Source organism: Alexandromys fortis, unplaced genomic scaffold (assembly GCF_014885135.2).
Source record: "Alexandromys fortis isolate MF-2015 unplaced genomic scaffold, M_Fortis_MF-2015_v1.1 scaffold_130, whole genome shotgun sequence".
Lineage (NCBI taxonomy): Eukaryota > Metazoa > Chordata > Mammalia > Rodentia > Cricetidae > Alexandromys > Alexandromys fortis.
This window is the reverse complement of record NW_026068016.1, coordinates 2,363,455-2,380,781: the sequence shown is the minus strand read 5'-3', so window position 1 is coordinate 2,380,781 and position 17,327 is coordinate 2,363,455. Positions and strand designations below refer to the sequence as shown.

The 17,327-nt window shown below is 42.4% G+C and overlaps 1 protein-coding gene across 1 annotated transcript in view; it reads left to right on the top strand.

Moving 5' to 3' along the window:
* Wdhd1 (WD repeat and HMG-box DNA binding protein 1) overlaps positions 1-16,648 on the top strand; it is a 36,969-nt gene extending 20,321 nt beyond the window's left edge. The window contains exons 13-25 of the mRNA XM_050162377.1: positions 608-849; positions 1,760-1,897; positions 3,664-3,820; positions 6,758-6,872; positions 7,467-7,598; positions 9,930-10,147; positions 10,244-10,359; positions 10,701-10,754; positions 12,333-12,376; positions 12,675-12,845; positions 12,998-13,125; positions 14,113-14,251; positions 15,844-16,648. Coding sequence (XP_050018334.1) covers positions 608-849; positions 1,760-1,897; positions 3,664-3,820; positions 6,758-6,872; positions 7,467-7,598; positions 9,930-10,147; positions 10,244-10,359; positions 10,701-10,754; positions 12,333-12,376; positions 12,675-12,845; positions 12,998-13,125; positions 14,113-14,251; positions 15,844-16,035 — 1,846 coding nt within the window. The 3' untranslated portion in view covers positions 16,036-16,648. The remainder of the gene's footprint in view (positions 1-607; positions 850-1,759; positions 1,898-3,663; positions 3,821-6,757; positions 6,873-7,466; positions 7,599-9,929; positions 10,148-10,243; positions 10,360-10,700; positions 10,755-12,332; positions 12,377-12,674; positions 12,846-12,997; positions 13,126-14,112; positions 14,252-15,843) is intronic.
* Positions 16,649-17,327: the final 679 nt, after the last annotated feature.

Below are 17,327 nucleotides of genomic sequence, written 5' to 3'. Positions count from 1 at the left end.
TGTTAATTCTTGTTTTAATGAGAACTGTTGCTTAAAAAGTTTTGATACTTTCTAACTTGTTTAAAGTCTTAGTTGTTGTTCTGTGTGCACCTTATGGAACAGAAACACTTGATGGCCCTTACCTCATATTTTACATCTAATATCTTATAAATATGTTCTTCTGTCTTTAAATATCCTTCAAAATATGAGTCAACAGATTTAATGTAAATTATTTTAAGCTTATCTCATGAGTTTGGGGTGCAAACACAGTCACAGAGTGTTTATCACCTTCAGGGCAGTGGTTGTATCCCTGGCACCAGACATGCACATGTGCACACTCCCCTCCCCCAAATGAACTTCATGATTATTTTCTTTAAAATTAATTGTAGTAATAAGATAAGAAAAATAAACTTAGGCATCATGGTTAGTTATATATAAAAATAGCACATAGCTGCACACCTTTATCCCAGCACTCAAGAGGCAGAGGTAGGCGGGTCTCTGTGAGTTCGAAGCCAGCCTGGTCTACAGAACTAGTTGTAGAATAGTCAGGGCTACATAGACAAATCCTGTTTCAGGAAGTAAAAGAATATAAAAATTTAGTTGTTTCTGGCTTGTTTTATTTTTTTAGCAAGCTTCATTGCCTGCACTTCAGTTCTTGGGACTCAAGCAAGGAGTGGATAGTAGATATGCCTCAGAGTGAAGATATTGAAGCCATATGTCTTGGTCAAGGGTGGGCTGCTGCTGCTACTACTGCCTTGCTCCTTCGATTGTTTACTATTGGAGGCGTTCAGAAAGAAATCTTCTGCCTTCCTGGACCCGTGGTGTCAATGGCAGGACACGGAGAACAGCTTTGCATTGTTTACCATAGAGGTAGGTTTTCCTTGTCTTATATGGTAATATAGCTTGAGTAAAATGGAAGCTACTTGAGCTGATCGCCTTTTGTTTCCTTCCTCAAATAAGTGTCTTTGGTTAGACTGTGTCAGGATGCTTGACTGTAAAACTTGCTATCTTAGTCTTGTAAAAAGTGGTGAATGAAGCCGGGCAGGGGTGGGGCATGCTTAGTCCCAGCACTTGGGAGCAGAGGCAGGGGATCTCTAAGAGCCAAGGCCAGCCTGGTCTGATAGGAGTTTTGGGACAGAGTATCCAACTATTTCTGAATGGCCCTGTTTTAGTTTCTTTTCCTGTTGCTGTGATACAGTACCTGAGTGGGGCGGTGGTGGCACATGCCTTTGATCTCAGCACTCGGGAGACAGAGAGGCAGGTGGATCTCTGAGTTCGAGGCCAGCCTGGTCAACAGAGAACCCCAGGATAGCAGGGCTACACAGAGAAACCCTGTCTTGAAAAACCAATAATAATAATGATAATGATGATAATGGTATAGAGCACGTGATATAAGCAACTCGGGGGAGAAAGGGTTTCCTCTGGCACAGTCCGTCATGGTGGGGTGTAAAGGGTGTTATATTCCCTGGTTACCTTATATCCGTAGTCAGGAAGCAGAAAGTGATGGACGCGTGCTGCTCAGTTTCCTTTCTACATTATATAGCCCAAGATCGTGACCAGGGAATGGTACCGATTATGTTCTCCACAGATGTTCTTGAGTGAGCGAGTACCACGTCATACACAGTCAGTGTAGTTATTAATCTGTTTCTAATGTATCAGAACGATTCCTCATGTGGGTTAACTATAAAGATAGTGCTGTTTTAAGAATGTGTTGTAAGTTAGTTCCAGAATATAATTTAGACTTGACTATGGCTGAATAACCTCTGGTGCATTTCTCTAGGTACAGGGTTTGATGGAGATCAGTGCCTTGGAGTTCAGCTGCTAGAGTTGGGGCAAAAGAAAAAACAGGTTCTGCATGGCGACCCTCTTCCTCTTACAAGGAAGTCCCACCTTGCGTGGCTGGGGTTTTCTGCTGAAGGCAAGAGCGTTTCCTTTCTTTATAATAAAGACATTTCAAGAAGAAAATAACTTTATTATTTTAGTGTTTACTTAAAATACTGTTTATATTAAAATTTAATTATGTGTATGTGTGTGCCCATGGAATCCAGAGGAGCAATAGTTAGAGGTGGTTGTGCGCCACCTCTGTGTGCCCTGAGAACCAAACTGTGGTCCTCTGTAAGAGCAGCTAGTGCTCGTACCCAGTCAGCCATTTCTTCGACTCTGGAAAATTATGTTTCCTAGTATTTATTTGTTACATAGCAAGTAGAAGATACAGATCATTAATAAAATTATGTCTTTTCCAATAAATTCTATACATAAGTTAGAAAGTTTCAACAATTGTGTTTAATCTATGTGTGGCTCTTGAACACTTGAAATGTGGCCAGTCTGAATTGAGATATAGATATAGAATACTGAATTTTAAAGACTAGTATTAAAAAAGGGAATATTAAAAAACTGAGTATTTCATTTACATTGACTACATACATGTTAAGTCATAATATTTTGGCCATATATGATTAAATGCTAAAATTTTTTGTTTAAAAGTATTACATAAAGCTGGGTGATGGTGGTGCATACCTTTAATCCGAGCACTTGGGAGGCAGAGGCGGGCAGATCTCTGTGAGTTCAAGGCCAGCCTGGTTTACAAGAGCTAGTTCTAGGACAGCTAGGGCTGTTACACAGAGAAACCCTGTCTCGAAAAACAAAAACAAACAAGTACTATATATGATTAAAAGTTACATTAATGGATCACATGATATTTCTCTTGGAGTTCTATTACTGACCTGTTTCAGTGGTTTATGACAGGTGCCTTATTTAAGCATCTGCTAGCTCTCTCAAGGACTTAAATATAGCTTACTAGGGATGTATGTCCTTCATTGGCCATTTGGTTTACTTGAAAACCTTGGTTCATCTTTAACTTATCAGCCGTTTCTGTTGGAATGTTATTGTTTATTTATGCCGGAATAATACTGCTCCAAGTAGCCTCCATTTCTTTAGCTTTTCCTTTCCCCAAGTGCCAACTGGGTCTAGCACCTATGGAAATGATTGAAGATAACAAAAGGGGTACATACGTTCTGAGGAGCAACAGTAGGTGGGCAACAGTGATGTTCTCTCTTCCTAAGAACCACGTACCTGGGAGCTTTTGACAGAACAGTAGTTAGACCGTTAGAGAAAAGAGGCATAAAAACAGAACCAAAGCATCACCTTAGAGCAAGTGCTGATTATTGTATCTTTCGTAACCAGGAGTTTCAGATGTATGTTTGAACTTCTTAAAAAGTTGAATTGACTTAAAAATAATTACTGTTGGCCGGGCGGTGGTGGCGCACACCTTTAATCCCAGCACTCGGGAGGCAGAGGCAGGCGGATCTCTGTGAGTTCGAGACCAGCCTGGTCTACAAGAGCTAGTTCCAGGACAGCCAAAACCACAAAGAAACCCTGTCTCGAAAAACCAAAAAAAAAAAAATAATAATACTAATAATTACTATTATATTCCAGCAGGGGCATAGTTTTCACTGAAACTGTTGTTTTTTGTTTTTGTTTTTTAAAATAAATTTTAGTCAGAGTCGGGATTTCTCTTCAGTTGGGTCTGTGTGGTAATGAAAATCTTGCAGAAAGCAACCCTGAATTATCTCCTCCACCTTTGCTTTTGAAATGAAAGTTGAATCCTTGGTGTGTATTTTTGGAGGTTTATTTAACAGTGCATAGCTGTGTTTTCAAGTGATTTCTTTGTTGTTGGTTGTTTAGGTACCCCCTGTTACGTGGATTCCGAAGGCTGTGTTCGAATGCTTAACAGAGGGCTTGGGAACACGTGGACTCCCGTCTGTAACATACGAGAGCACTGCAAAGGGAAATCTGATCACTACTGGGTGGTGGGGATCCATGAGCATCCCCAGCAGCTGAGGTGGGCTATCACAGAGTGTAGAGAAACTGAGTCTGGCCTCTGGCTCAGGCAGTCCTCCCACCTCTGTCTCCTGAGTGCTGGGATCCACACTTACAGGCCTGTGCCTGGCTCCAGCTTCCTCTTTGTATGAGACTCTATACATGTATTTGTAGTGTATGTGCTGCCGAAGCAAGCACATCTACCAGTGTATTTATTTGCTTTTCATTTGCTAACTGCTGAAGGGAAAATTAAGATGTGGTCTATCTATATTATCAGGCTGTAGAAAGTTATAAATTACTGATACATACTTATAATGTAAATGAACCTGGGAAACATTATGGTCTTAAAGGACTATATATTGTTTGATTCCACTTGCAAAATATCCAGAATAAGGTATCTCTAGAGACAGGAGTCCCTATATTCTATTCCTGGCATCTCTAGGCAGATCATGAGACAAAAACAGGAGTGTTTGAGGTGGGGTGTAGTCCACATTATGGGGATTTGAGAAGATAAAATACAGTCTTTTCAGACAATGCAAAATTGAATTTAATAGAAAACCATAAAGGTTTCAGTGCTTATTTCCATATTTGCCTAGAATCTTCAGAATTCCATTGTTGATATACTTAGTATTATAAGCTATACTAGTTGGCTGGAGATATGATTTAGTAGTAATACTTGCTTAACATGTAGGAGACACCCCGAATTTCATCTTCAGTACAGGGAAAAATGCTATTTTTTTTAAAGAAAAATCTGGGTGTGGTGGCACAGCACTCAGGAGGCAGAAGCTGCTGGATCTCTGAGTTTGAATCAATCTGGTCTTCGAAGCAAGTTGCAGGTCGTCAGGGTTACGTAATGAGACGCTGTGTTTTGTTGTGTTTTTGAGACTGCATTAGTTAACTTTTTAATTGGTGTTAGGATGTGTGGTTGTCCTTGAAAATTTCTTATGTTTCCATTTCTGGACATAAAGCTATTAACAGGAGCTTATGATTTGAACCCATGAGGGATTTTGCTAGCCTCTCTAGTTACTAAAGTTAAGGTGACTCATTTTGTTATTGAATGTTTCATCTTATTATTTGGGGCAGTGTAGACCAGGCTGGCCCAGAACCCAGAGAGCACCTGTTTTGCCTCTAACGTGCTAAGATTGAAGATGTGCTGTTCGCAACTGTAGCTGTAGCTCCAGGGGATCCAATGCAGTCTTCTAGCCTCCTTGGGCACCTTACACATTTGCACAAATTCACACTCGGCCATACTCGCAATTTAGAATAAAAATTTTGAATTTAGCAATGATTGTGGTTTTCTTGAAATTGAATCTCACGTAGCCCAAACGGAGCTTGGATCACCTTGTAATCATGGATAGCCTTGAACTCCTGCTTTCCACTGCGCCGAGTGCTAGAACTGCAGGTCTGCTCCCACATGTAGGATAGTCGTACACATCTGAAACACTGAGGTGCTAAGAAGTCTGCCTTTGGGGGCTGGAGAAGTGGCTCCGCCATTGAGAGTTCTCTTACAGGGAACCTGGACTCTTGGATTTCCAGTGCTCATTCATATGGTGGCTCACAACCATCCATACTCCAGTTCCAGGAGACCCTCTTCTGAACTCCATGGACATGAAGGTGGTGTACATAATACTCATACACACAAAATAAATACAGCTTAAAAAAACAAACACTCCAGGTGGTGGCTGTGCACACCTTTAATCCCAGCAATGAAAAGTTTGCTTATGAAAAATGTATTTCTACAAGCATGGTGGAGTTGGAGAATTGGGACTTCAGGGTCAGCCTGGGCTATGTGTTTGTGACTGTGGCTCAAGAATAGAAAGGAAAGAAGAAAGTGAAATTGTATTTAGTTTTGTGCATTGAGACAGGCTCTTTTCATACTTTCCTTGGTTTTATCAGAGGTTGGATACTGCTCCTCAGTCATAGCTGCTGCTGCTTCCTCTTCCCCTCTTCTTTTTTGAGAGCCTCGTAAGGATTTGAGACTGACTGGCTTCAAACTCGTGGTCTTTGTGCCTCGGGCTCCCAAGTGCTGAGAGGATAACTGTGTGCCACCATCCTGTCTGTTCATTTACACTCATTAGAGGTGATTGTTTCCCTCTGTGTGGCTGGAGATAACTGCAGACCGGAGAAGAAATCCTACAGCTTTCTTTCTGCGGTAGTCTCCTGCTGTATTTAAGGAAACTTAACTGCCCTTGTACCAGAAAGATTCACTAAAACTTCTCAGGGCTTCGGTTTGCTCTTGGTGTTTGTGGTAAAGAAGGTGTGGGTTGTTACTCTGGAAGGGCAGTGTGGTGTCAAGGTCCACAGCTCAGTCTCTGAGTCATGAGTCATGCCGCCTGCCTGCCGTGTAGCCAGGTCACACTGTCAGACTTAGGCATTTCCCCTCAGCTCTCAGACAGAAAGTGCCCATCCCAGAATTGCTGGGAAGATGAGATGGTTTTGTGCACATAGACCAGTCCATGTCACCAGTGAGTAGTGTCCATTGACTGTTAGTGGATAAAAATTAGTTTGTGTTTTTTTATTTTTTGTTTTGAGATATTGTAGACAGTGTAGTTCTTGCTGTCCTGGAACTAACTCTGTAGATCAGATTGGCCTTGAACTAAACAGAGTTCCACCTGCCTCTGCCTCCCGAGTGCTGGGATTAAAGGCCTGCACCACCACCACCTGGCTCAAATTTGTGTTTCTTTTGTACCGACTGTCACACATCTTGTGTGCATATATCATGACATCTTGTGGCAAAGGGGCATAGATCGTGTAAATTAACACATTTGTGAGTGTGGCTGCTTCTTATTTCTCCGGTGGACTTTTAGTAGTACTAGAATTGTTTATAAGACATTTGAAATCTCCAGGCCTATTAGAATAGTATTACTGCTCATAGTTCCAAATTCCTGAAAAGTTTTTAGTTTAGCGGATTTTGTGATACTGTAGAACGTCTTTAAGGTGGAACTTTTTTCACTGACAGGTGCATCCCTTGTAAAGGTTCTCGGTTCCCTCCCACCCTTCCACGTCCCGCCGTGGCCATATTATCCTTTAAGCTTCCTTACTGTCAGACTGCCACAGAGAAAGGCCAAATGGAGGTATGTGGATGCCTTAATACTCTACATGTGATAGTTAATGCCTGTGACAGAGGAGATTTAAGTCATCACAGTGGCCAGTGTTGACTAACTAAATAATGCAGTAGGGCACTGCTTGTGATCCCACGGCCACCTGTGGTTGCTGCCACAGCTTCCAGGGCTCTCTGCTAAGGCCTGGGTTATGACTGGGGGGACCTTCCCACTAGGGTCAGGTAAGCCTGCTGCACTCTGACCGTAAACTCATCGGACTCTAGACCTAGCCCGTTGTCGTAAAAGACTTGAAACCTCGCAGTTAGTCATTCGAGTTAGAAAGCAAGTCGTCTAGGAACTAGTTTTCCAAGTTCTCTGAGTACTAATATAAGAAATCACAGTCTTATACACATACACACATAGACACCTTTTTTTAAAAAAATAAAAACTAGACCATAAAGCTAAGCTACAATGCACATTGAAATTAGAGTTGTAAAATAAGTATATATACAAAGGAGTTTTTCAGAAAATATTTTAAAACCACTATCTTAAGATGGACCTGATCCTTGAGGGGTGGGTTGAGTGCTAAGGGAATGGTGGTTTGATGCACTTGGATCTGTGTTACAGGAACAGTTTTGGCATTCGGCCCTGTTTCACAACTACCTCGACTACCTGGCTAAACATGGTTATGAGTATGAGGAGAGCACTAAACATCAGGCGGTAAAAGAGCAGCAGGAACTGCTGATGAAAATGCTTGCGGTGAGTGAAATATGCCGAAACAAAATTTAATTATTTTCTTAGCTTGAGATCTTTTTATACTTTAAGACAGGGTGTTTCTCTGTGTAGCCCTGGCTGTCCTGGAACTCGCTCTGTAGACCAACCTGGCCTCAAACTCACAGAGACCCGCCTGTCTCTGCCTCCCGAGTGAGCAAAGGTATATCACCATGCCCAGCCCTAGGTAATATTTCTTAAAGATACTTAGATAAACACTAAATTTATCCTCCAGGATTCATAGATTTTATTTTTTCCTTAAAGTTTCATCTCTCTCTTGATGGCACAGTTGAAATATTTGAAATGTTGCCCTGTAGCTAAGGCCATAGGTGGAGAGTAGCCTTTCCTGGTGCTGTGCTCCAGCAGGTGCTCCCCATGACTCACAGCCTGAGAGCCATTGTGACTCCTGCTTGTCTGCGCCACAACACAACTTTAGGTGTGGTCTGTTCTAGATCTCCAGGGTTGGACATCCCATGTCTTTCCACTGGATAGCCATGTATGTAATCCCATGTCTTTCCACTGGATGTCCATGTATGTAATCCCATGTCTTTCCACAGGATGTCCGTGTATGTAATCCCATGTCTTTCCACAGGATGTCCGTGTATGTAATCCCATGTCTTTCCACTGGATGGCCATGTGTGTAATCCCATGTCTTTCCACTGGATGTCCATGTATGTAATCCATGTCTTTCCACTGGATGTCCATGTATGTAATCCATGTCTTTCCACTGGATGGCCATGTATGTAATCCATGTCTTTCCACTGGATGTGCACTGCTGACCTTTGAGGGAGAACTGCACTGCCCTCTGAGTCAGAGTTCCACCTTGACTAGAAGTACTACTCTGGGCTTATGTACCAGCACTCTTGGGGAGGCTCAGGTGAATATGTAGAGCTTCATGCTCATAGGTCAGGGGTGTAAATCATAAAATGCTCGTGCACCGTGAGTTCCAAGACTTCTAGTGTCCTTCAGAGTGTCAGGAGCTCATTTTGAGCTTGGGTTGTCATGTGCTGAATTTTCAGAATTCAAACCAAAAAGAAGAACTGGTATTTTCTAAGATGTATTACATGAATGTTGTTGTTCTTCCTCCTTGTCTTCCTTTTTAATGTTTATTTTTATTTTATGCGAACGAGTACTTGTCTGCATGTGTGCATGTGTACCACCGTGTGAGTGCCTGGTGATCATAAAGGCCTGAGGAGGAGGAGGAGGAGGAGGAGGAGGAGAAGGAGGAGGAGGAGGAAGAGGAGGAACATTCGTTTAAGAGCAGCAAGTGTTCTTTGAAAGAACTGGAATTGACACAGGATACCCCAAGACCAAATTCTCATCACCTAGGAGATTTATTTGCCCCAGAGGGTCAAAGGGCAAGGAATAAGAGACAAAGACAGGAGACAGAGGATGAGAGAGAGGGGAAGGTATATTTGTCCTGGTGGGACAAAGGACCACCTCTGGATAGAAGGAGACAGTCGTGACTCATAGTCAAATATAAGTTTATCAGTGAAAAAAGGGAAGCCCTGTGTTAGGGTGAGTTGGTTTATTTTAATTGAGCATGTTAATTAGGGTAGCCAAAAGGTGGGCTTTTGATTGCTAACCTTCAATACATTGATAGCTGTACCTTGGTAGTTAGGCTCAGGAAGAGGAAGTGGCAAAATAAGGGGCTAGACCTTGGTGACTAGCTTCAGAAATATAATCTGTGGTTTAGTGAGGAGGAGGAAAGGGGAAAGGGCAAGGCCTGACAGCTGTGTTTGCCATGTGCAGGCCTACTGAAGCTCTTTATTCGTAACCACTGAGCCATCCCCCTGTTTGTATAAAAGGCATAAGAATTGCACATATTAATTTAGAGGTTGTATGGCTGTTTCTGGTGGCTGAAGATCGTAGACATACATGAAATCTTAAGGATGCCTACTTCTCCCATCCAAATTCACGTGGAAGCATCTGTTTGCTAGTTCTGAGCAAAGTAATAACCGGTCTTTGTTTTAATTCGCTCTTCAAAATTCCCTGCCCTATTGGGATTGATGGTGCAGGAGAACTACATTTGAATTTTGAAGGACAGCTGCCATCCAGTATAGCTAACACCTGAAATGTGTCGTGTCTCGGTGCGTCTAAGCTGCTGTGGTAAATGCACTACTATTTTATTTATTTACGCCACTGAGAAATGCTGTGGGCGTCAGGCCAGCCCACCGTGAATACAAGACGCTTTTCAGTTTTGTGGACGTGAGGCAGTGAGGCAGTGCACTCAGAAGACATTCTGTCTGCCAGTCCTGCCAGCTTTTTGTTTTCCTGAGTTCTACTTAACCATGATTTGATTGTGATTCTCCCCATTAGCTTTCTTGTAAACTGGAACGAGAATTTCGCTGTGTGGAGCTGGCCAATCTAATGACTCAAAATGCTGTGAACTTAGCCATTAAGTATGCTTCTCGCTCTCGGAAATTAATATTGGCTCAAAAACTTAGTGAGCTCGCTGCAGAGAAGGCAGCTGAGTTGGCAGAAACCCAGACAGAAGAGGAGAAAGAAGAGGATTTCAGAAAGAAACTGAATGCTGGGTAAAAGAACAACAGCTATTTGATTTTTCTTTTACTGTCCTGCGTATGAATTGGTCTTGTGTTTGTCGCTTATGGAATCATTCTATTACTCTTCAGTTACAGTCATACCACTACAGAATGGAGTCAGCCACGGGCCAGAAATCAAGCTGAAGAAGACACTGAAGAAAGAGAAGAGACTGTTCCAGAAGAAAGGCCAGAGCCACACAACCACGGTGAGACATTTTTTTTCAAGTAATGAAAGCTAAGGGGGCTCAGCAGGTGATGGCGCTTGCCGTGCCATGCTGGCCACCTGAGTGCCACCTCCAGAGCACACCAAAAGGCAGATAGAACTGCCTGTAGAAAGTTGTCTTCTGCCCTCTATGTGCAGAGTGCCTTCCACAACAACAATAAATTAAATAAATAAAAGACGAAAGGCATCGTGAGCATTGGCTTTTCCATGGTTGACTAAGGTAAATTAAATGTCCATGTTTTTTCAAAGTATCTCTGCTGTCTAGGTGTTGAATATCAAGGATGACTTCATTTTCCTCACTGACATTATATTGTTTAATTATAGGACAGAACTTATTCCAAAGTGCAAATTCACCTGATATGCCAGCTCTTAAATCAGGTGAGAAATCTATGTAAACTTGGAGCATATAACAATGGCTGTAATCCAGTCAGAAGAGGCTAGGTACCAGAGAACGTTCTCAGAGAACGCTGACGGCAGACTTGCCCCAGATGGAGATTTTTGTGGGTGGCAGCAGGGGCAGAGGAAACAGTACTTCTGAAGAGTGCAGAAAAAGGATATAGGAAAAAGGTAAAAAGAACAGTTCAGTAGGGCCTTGTAGGGATAGGCAGCAGGCAAATGTTAAAGATTTTCTAGATGGTGTTAAGAATCTCGGTCTTCCTTGTGCAGCCCCTGGGAGACGGTAGCTCTAAGCCCAGCAGAACCATCGCACACGACGATGATGTGGGGCGGACATAAGACTGCTGGAGCAGCCGAGTGAGACTGAGTAGTTTGGCTTGGGCAAGCGGTGGTGCTAGAAAGAAAAGCTAGCGTAGTTGAGGTGTTTCTAAAGTGAAGAACAGTATAGCATCAGAAACACTGGAGAAGAAAACAGGTTTATAGGGGAAGCTGGTGTGTTAACATTAGCTAAGTAGGTCACAGGGTTAGGCGTTTGCTTCAAAGACTCTTGGAATAAATCTGAAACCACTGGCAAAAGTAGAGCAGTGTATACCTTAGACATAGGTGAGCACACACTAGGGAGTTTGTAAAGCAAGAACCAGGAGCCTCAGTCGAGCGACTTTCTAGCCTTTAAGCATCAAGTACAGGAGAGAGGAGAGGAAGCACTGAGAGGGAGACCACTGGTCCAGAGAGAAAGGGCCAGGTCTGGGATGGAGTGTCTAAAGAGTCGATGGGAGGAAATACTGAAGGGAGAATCCAGTCTATAGAAAGCATTGAGAGGTCAAATAAAGGCAGGCAGTAGCCACCACATTTGGTCACATAGAAATGGGTTGGGGCTTTAGCTGTCGTGTAGGAGGGCTGGACCTGTGGAGGATGTATGGGCAAGGAGGCGATGTTAGTGGGATTGTAAGAGAAGATGGTAGTTGGAAGTGTAAAGAGTTTGTTTTGTTCTTGAGAGAGGCAGATGAAGGGGTAAATGTCAGAAGATGGGGAAAGAGGCATCAGTAGGTTGTTCCTTGGTAGTGGACGTGGGTGTCCACATTCAAGGGATTACTAACCTAAACGCCATGTTACATGGTCACAGTGTGTCTCACAGCAGCAAATCGGGATAGTTCCCATCTAATGTTATTTTGTCTTGGAAGAAGGAAAGAGGTCTGTGTTTGTTAGTTAGTAGAAGGAAAGAGGTCTGTGTTTGTTAAAGTTCCATGTGGACTGGGTGTGGCAGCACACACTTTCAATACGAGCACTAGAGAGACAGAGACTGGAGATTGCTGTAAGTTTGAGGCCAGTCAGGTTTACATAATAAATAGTTCTAGGCCAGTCACTCAGACTTAGAGAGACTCTTGCCTTTAAAAAAACAAAAGAAAAAAAGAAAAGAAAAGGAGTTACACAGTACCTCTGTTTTCAGTATAATACAGATTAAAATATTCTATTTAGTATTGTGAAAATCAAAGGTTATTTAAAAAAAAAAAAACAAAAAACAAAAACCAAACACTATTGAGAGTTTTCTTCTTATAACAGGTGCAGTTTTCTCTAGCAGCCAAGGACGGGTAAACCCCTTCAAGGTAACCAATGATGTTTTCTGTTTGAATAATATCATTAAAAGGTATTTCCAAATAACCTCCTTAGGCTCTGGGGGATCAAAGGCATATCACTACAGTCTACAGCTAGCTGCTAGGTGTTCATCCCCTGTGCTGAGTGCTCATGATGTTGACAGCTGCTCCCTGTTTGTCTTTAGGGTGTGGTATTTGAGACAATATGCTTCAGTCTTAATCTGGGTTTACTCCATGAATTCATTTCCAAAAATCATACTATAATGGGGTTATTTTCTTTTTCAACTACAGTATGCTCTTTCCTCTTCAGGTGCTAGTCAATTCCAAAGAGCCAGCTGTATCAATGAATTCAACACGTTCAACTAATATTTTAGACAATATGAACAAATCGTCCAGGAAGCCCATCCCTCTCAATCGAGCAGCAAATAATGAAAAATCTCCAGTTATAAAGCCTCTTGTGCTCAAGCCAAAGTCTAAGCAGGTACTGCTTTGGTGGCCTTGTGCACTCTGGAGTAGAGGCCTGTGGTTTATCACTGTGTGGCTAGGGAATGTGTTCCGTTCTGGGTTAGCCCCACAATCTTCTTGAATGTTGGTGTGTGTGTCCCTAGACTCACACATCTGTTTGTTTCATAGGCATCTGCAGCTTCCTATTTCCAGAAAAGAGCTTCACAGGGCGATAAGACTGAGGAAGTAAAAGAAAATCCTAAAAATTTATCATCTGAAACTCCAGCTGCATGCCCTCAAGACTCTGAAAACCAAAGGTCAGTGTACAGAGGAGCGTGAAGACGCTGGGCCCCAGCCGGGTGTGGTGGCACATCCCTTTAATCCCAGCACTTGGGAGGCCGGGCAAGCAGACCTCTATGAGTTCAAGGCCAGGCAGGTCTACAAAGCAAGTTCTAGGACAGCCAGAGCTACTTTGTTTCAACATTAATTAATTAAAAATAAAAATTTTAGTTGTAAGTCTTTGTCATTCAGGCTAATTATTTAGTGAGAAACAGTGGAGCTAACAGATGGACTAAATATAGGGGTTCTGCTGTCAGAGTGCTTAACTGTTTGGTATCGGGTCCTACTCTTATTCTGTGATCGCTCTAAGTCTCAGTTGCCTGGTTTATCAGTTGGGATACTAATTATTTCTGAATCATAGGGTTTTGCTTTAAAGCAATGCACATAAAGCATTTAGGATGCATGACACCAAGTGCTCAGAAACTTAAATATTTCCATTAAACCTTCTGATGACCTAAACCGTTTAAGCATACAAAAAGTGTAATAGAATTCAGTTAAATTTACAAGTGTGCTTTGTCGGTGCTTTCCCTAAAGATGGTGCAGGAAGAACCCAGGTCAGTGGTGAGCGGGTGTGGAGATGGGAAGGCTGAGAAGTCAGCAGGGTTTCAGATTGCTGCTTTGCCGAGTAACAAGCCTATGAATGACAGCTGGAGGAGTTCTCAGGCCACGCGGCCTCAGGAAGCTCAGAGAGTTTGGAAACCTTGAACCTATAAACACACAAGAACTGAAAATGCAGAGTCCGTGTTTCTGCTCTGACAGATGACTTGACCATACAAAGGCTTCTTCACTAATGATCCTGCAGTGCCTAGGCTGTTGAAAGAAATATGGATATTATTGACTAATATAGTGTGTCTCCCTTACTTTATGTGAGTCGTGAGTGGCTGGTTAGTTACTAGTTTCAAAGATCATGAGACACTTTACACAGTATATTTCCTATAATTTTTTTCCTATAATTATTATTTTAGGCCAAAGACCGGGTTCCAGATGTGGCTGGAAGAAAACAGAAGTCATATTTTGAGTGACAACCCTGACTTTTCAGATGAAGCGGACATAATAAAAGAGGGAATGATTCGATTTAGAGTATTGTCTGCTGAAGAGAGGAAGGTAAGGGCTATTGTGCTGAGATGAAAGCTCGGTGGACTTTCCAGGTTTGAAAGGAGAAGAAATTAGATGTGGGTGAATTTTGACAAATAGACTTGTTGTTACTGAGTACCCATGGATAATTTTAGAAGTTACCTCTGTAAATGTGTGTCCTTAGTTAGGGACCTACTCTCCCCAAAAGATGCTTTAGTTATGAACTGAAAACAAAAGGATTAGTAAGCAAAAATGAATTTAATTTAAACTTTAAACTACTTTCAAGCCCATTAAAGTAGAAAAATTGTAATGCTATCTGCTCACATGAGAATACTTCCTTTTGTTGGAAAATTTTGGTGCTCTGGTCCAGCTTTCCCACAAAAATTAGGCTGGAATGTGGGTGGTGTGCCTTAGGCTTAAACCTTAGGCTTTCCTTCCTCGGGGAGGCGGTGTGCAGTGTAGGCACTGGGTACTGAGTGGGTTTGTGGGTGATGGGTATCGCATGGTCCAGACGCTAGAAAACAGCATTTCTAGCTGCATTTACAACCTTCTTAGCATTGCTGTTTTCCTGTACAGATTGACATGAATGAAAAGAGGAAGAGACTTGACAAAATTTGTGATTGTGTATTTGTTTTTTAATTTGGGGAGTTTTTCTGTGTATAGAATGTAGAGCTTTGTGAATGTTAGGTAAGCACTCGTCCACGGAACTACATTTTCATCCCATGATTGTGGCTTTGGGCATTATTTGGTTTTGTGACAGGGCTGCTCTGTAGCTCTGACTGCCCTGGAACTTAAAGTAAGACCAGCCTCACATTCTGGGCAGTCCTTCTGCCTCTGTTGCTCCCATTCCCCATGTACTGAGATTACATTGTTGAACCTAGTTGCTGATTACATTTTGTTTTAATTGTTTTTTAAAAAGTACATGTATGTATATTTGCCTGTATGTATATATATATATATGTGTGTGTGTGTATATATGTATGTATGTATGTATGTATGTATGTATGTATATGTATATACACACACACATGTATATGTTTGTCCTTAGTGCCCAAGGAAAATACATTTTTCTTTGGTCTCCAACCCCCGAGTATATATGGTTGTTGTTTGTTGAGCCAGTATCTAATTAATTATCCTAGACTCCCTTGAGTTCCTGACAGTCCTGTCTCAGCAGCCCCCCAAGTGTCCAGAATTACAAGTGTCTAGAATCACACCTGTGTGGACATTACCTCAGTGAGTTGTGATTTGGACCCTGATGATTAGATAGGCTGAGCCTTTTTGTGTGCCCGTTGGCCATTTCTGTGTATCTTGAGAATATTTGCATAGAATCTATTGTGTATTTTTAACCTGACTGTTTGGAGTTTTGCTATTGAGTTTTCAAAGTTGCTAAAATATTATGGATACATAACCCTTGTTCAGATGGTTAGTTTGCAAATATCTTCTCCCACAGAATAAGAAATTTAAATCCGTCAACAATTAGAACCTTTAATGATAAACTTAAAAATTCAGTGCTAATTACTGTTCTGTATACAAGAACATTACTCATGGAAGTAAATAGACCATTTTCATTCTATTTTTTTCCTTCGTGCATAAAAATCTCTTCACCCAAATGTTTTACAAAGGCATGGACCAACAAGGCCAAGGGAGAGGTTGCCAGTGATGGAGCTGAAGCAAAGAAGCGAAAACGTGAGATCTGCGAGGCAGAAAACCAGGAGGAAGCAGCCAAGGAGAATCTGGATCTGTCTAAAAAGCAAAAAGCGTTAGATCTTTCTGCCAACCAGAAACTGTCAGCTTTTGCATTCAAGCAGGAATAAGGAATGGAAGAGTCAGGAAATACTCAAACTTGGCTCTGGCTTTTGGTGGACCCTGGACTTGTTTCAGTCTTCAGGGAACGTGTTATTATCCTGTGTGTCTAGAGACAGTGCAGTGGGCGGGGGCTCAGCTCGGAGTTGGAGTGCTTGTCTAGCAGGCGCAAGGCCCTGGGTTCCATTCTTAGTGCCGCAAAAACCAAACGGTAAGAGCGTAAGAGCTGTCTGTGTAGATCACTTGCCTTCCCCAGACAGAAATGTCATGATTGCAGTTTCTGCCGGGGATGCCATCATGTCCCCGGGCAAGCCATTTTTACTGTTTCTTTAAAAATCATTAAAAGTCTCCATCTTAAGACCTCTGTGCATTACAGAACCTTCCAGGGTTTCCTTCCTCCATTATGTTTCGTAGTAGAAGTGCCATGGTCATCGGCTTCCCAAGTGAGTTATTATGGATTACTTTCTTGTCAGCCTTACCTGGGGACTGTGGTTTTTAATATGGGCCCCAAAAGTGTAAATAATTTGTAAATGAGGTATGTTAATTTGTGTGCCTAGGAACTTTTTTAATGTATGGCTTTCTGTTGTTTGTACAGCCTGGGTCTGTTAAATAAATAAAACCTTCTCATTTGCACAGTGGTGTTTACATCGTCTTTCCGTGTCCCACCTTCTGCCACAGCATTTGCTCGGCTGAGAAAGGCTGAAGGCCTTACTCAGAGATTGTGGCTGTGTAAGCATCCGTGCTGCTGGGTGCTGCTTTCTTATCAGCAGCAGCAGGGCTCTGCTGAGTCTTTGGAAGCTCGATAAGGTGTTAGAGAAAAGGGAAGTGTCTAACTGCTCTTTTAAACAGGCAGTTTATTCTGTACATTTGGGGTGGTACGTGCATGTGTTTGATGTGTGAGTGCAGGTTAAGGTGTCGTACCTTAGGTTTCAGTCATAGCCTCGGCTTTGCATGGATTCTGCAGTGGCCCCGTGAGCAGCTGGGGATTCTCCTATCTCTGCTCTCATCTCACTAGGAGCCCTGGGACTGCAGATGTGTGCTGTGCTCAGCTGCACGTGGGTTCTGGGGACCTCAGCCGTCTCCTCGGCCCCTCACTTTGTTCTAAGCAGAGATTAGCATGAACCAGAACACACAGCTAAAGTGTGAGTGCAGATTATAAGGTGAGAAGACTCACAATCGGGGTAGGAATAGGTGGAAAGGATCAAATAAATTGAAAATTCAGATGTACAGGAGCCAAAGGATGGTTCTTATCCCACAGTGACCAAGGTTAGGAAGGACTCACTGCAGCTCAAGGACATGATAA